This window comes from Pteropus alecto, unplaced genomic scaffold (genome assembly GCF_000325575.1).
Source record: "Pteropus alecto unplaced genomic scaffold, ASM32557v1 scaffold143, whole genome shotgun sequence".
Classification (NCBI taxonomy): Eukaryota; Metazoa; Chordata; class Mammalia; order Chiroptera; family Pteropodidae; genus Pteropus; species Pteropus alecto.
Genome location: NW_006434828.1, coordinates 436,837 through 437,906, shown reverse-complemented (window position 1 = coordinate 437,906; position 1,070 = coordinate 436,837). Strand labels below are relative to the sequence as shown.

The 1,070-nt window shown below is 63.5% G+C and overlaps 1 protein-coding gene across 5 annotated transcripts in view; it reads left to right on the top strand.

Annotated features, from left to right (window-relative positions):
- The first annotated feature begins 6 nt into the window (after positions 1 to 6).
- The window catches only part of ARL4C (ADP ribosylation factor like GTPase 4C), a 5,084-nt gene continuing 4,020 nt past the window's right edge, over positions 7 to 1,070 (top strand). For 3 of the 5 annotated variants that reach the window (XM_015587872.2, XM_015587871.2, XM_006909889.3), the window contains exon 1: positions 7 to 1,059. In XM_015587872.2, coding sequence (XP_015443358.1) covers positions 47 to 625 — 579 coding nt within the window. In that variant the 5' untranslated portion in view covers positions 7 to 46 and the 3' untranslated portion in view covers positions 626 to 1,059. The remainder of the gene's footprint in view (positions 1,060 to 1,070) is intronic. The other 2 variants (XM_015587874.2, XM_015587873.2) reach the window with 1 other exon arrangement.

The following is a 1,070-nucleotide window of genomic DNA, read 5'->3' as shown; positions in this document are numbered from 1 at the left end:
CGCCCTGCAGCCGCAGCCGCAGTGGCCGGCGCCGCAGCGAGGAGCCATGGGCAACATCTCCTCCAACATCTCGGCCTTCCAGTCCCTGCACATCGTCATGCTGGGCTTGGACTCGGCCGGCAAGACCACGGTGCTCTACCGGCTCAAGTTCAACGAGTTCGTGAACACGGTGCCCACCATCGGCTTCAACACGGAGAAGATCAAGCTGAGCAACGGCACGGCCAAGGGCATCAGCTGCCACTTCTGGGACGTGGGCGGCCAGGAGAAGCTGCGGCCGCTGTGGAAGTCCTATAGCCGCTGCACGGACGGCATCATCTACGTGGTGGACTCGGTGGACGTGGACCGGCTGGAGGAGGCCAAGACGGAGCTGCACAAGGTGACCAAGTTCGCCGAGAACCAGGGCACGCCGCTGCTGGTCATCGCCAACAAGCAGGACCTGCCCAAATCGCTGCCGGTGGCCGAGATCGAGAAGCAGCTGGCGCTGCACGAGCTCATCCCGGCCACCACCTACCACGTCCAGCCCGCGTGCGCCATCATCGGGGAGGGCCTCACCGAGGGCATGGACAAGCTCTATGAGATGATCCTGAAACGCAGAAAGTCCCTCAAGCAGAAAAAGAAGCGGTAATGCGCCCGGCTTGCGTTCCGGAGCGAGGGGGGAGCGGGCGAGTGAGTCAGGAATGAATGAGTGGATGACTGGGGGGTGGGTGTGCGAGGCCTCGCCCCCCGCGAACAAAGACAGCGAACCAAAGCGATGCTTCCGATTTTTACAACGGAATCTCAGCGCCCCAAAGCAGGACTAGTGACTTAACCCGGGTGCGTAGGCCGACTTGCCAGCCCGCCCGCGACCCGCCCCCACCCCCAGCCCCGGGGACCTTTTGTCTGAAGGCCAGAGCGCCCTAATGGGGTGGGAGGCCACCCGGGAGAGTGGAAGTGCAGAAGCCGCCGCTGCCCTCCTGGCCCAGGTGGAAGGCTCAGACGACAGACACAAAAGCGATTTCTTCCTACTCCAGCAGGGCCAGAAGTTCAGGCTGCCCCGCCCTCACCTGTGAGTTACCTGAGGTATGCCACCT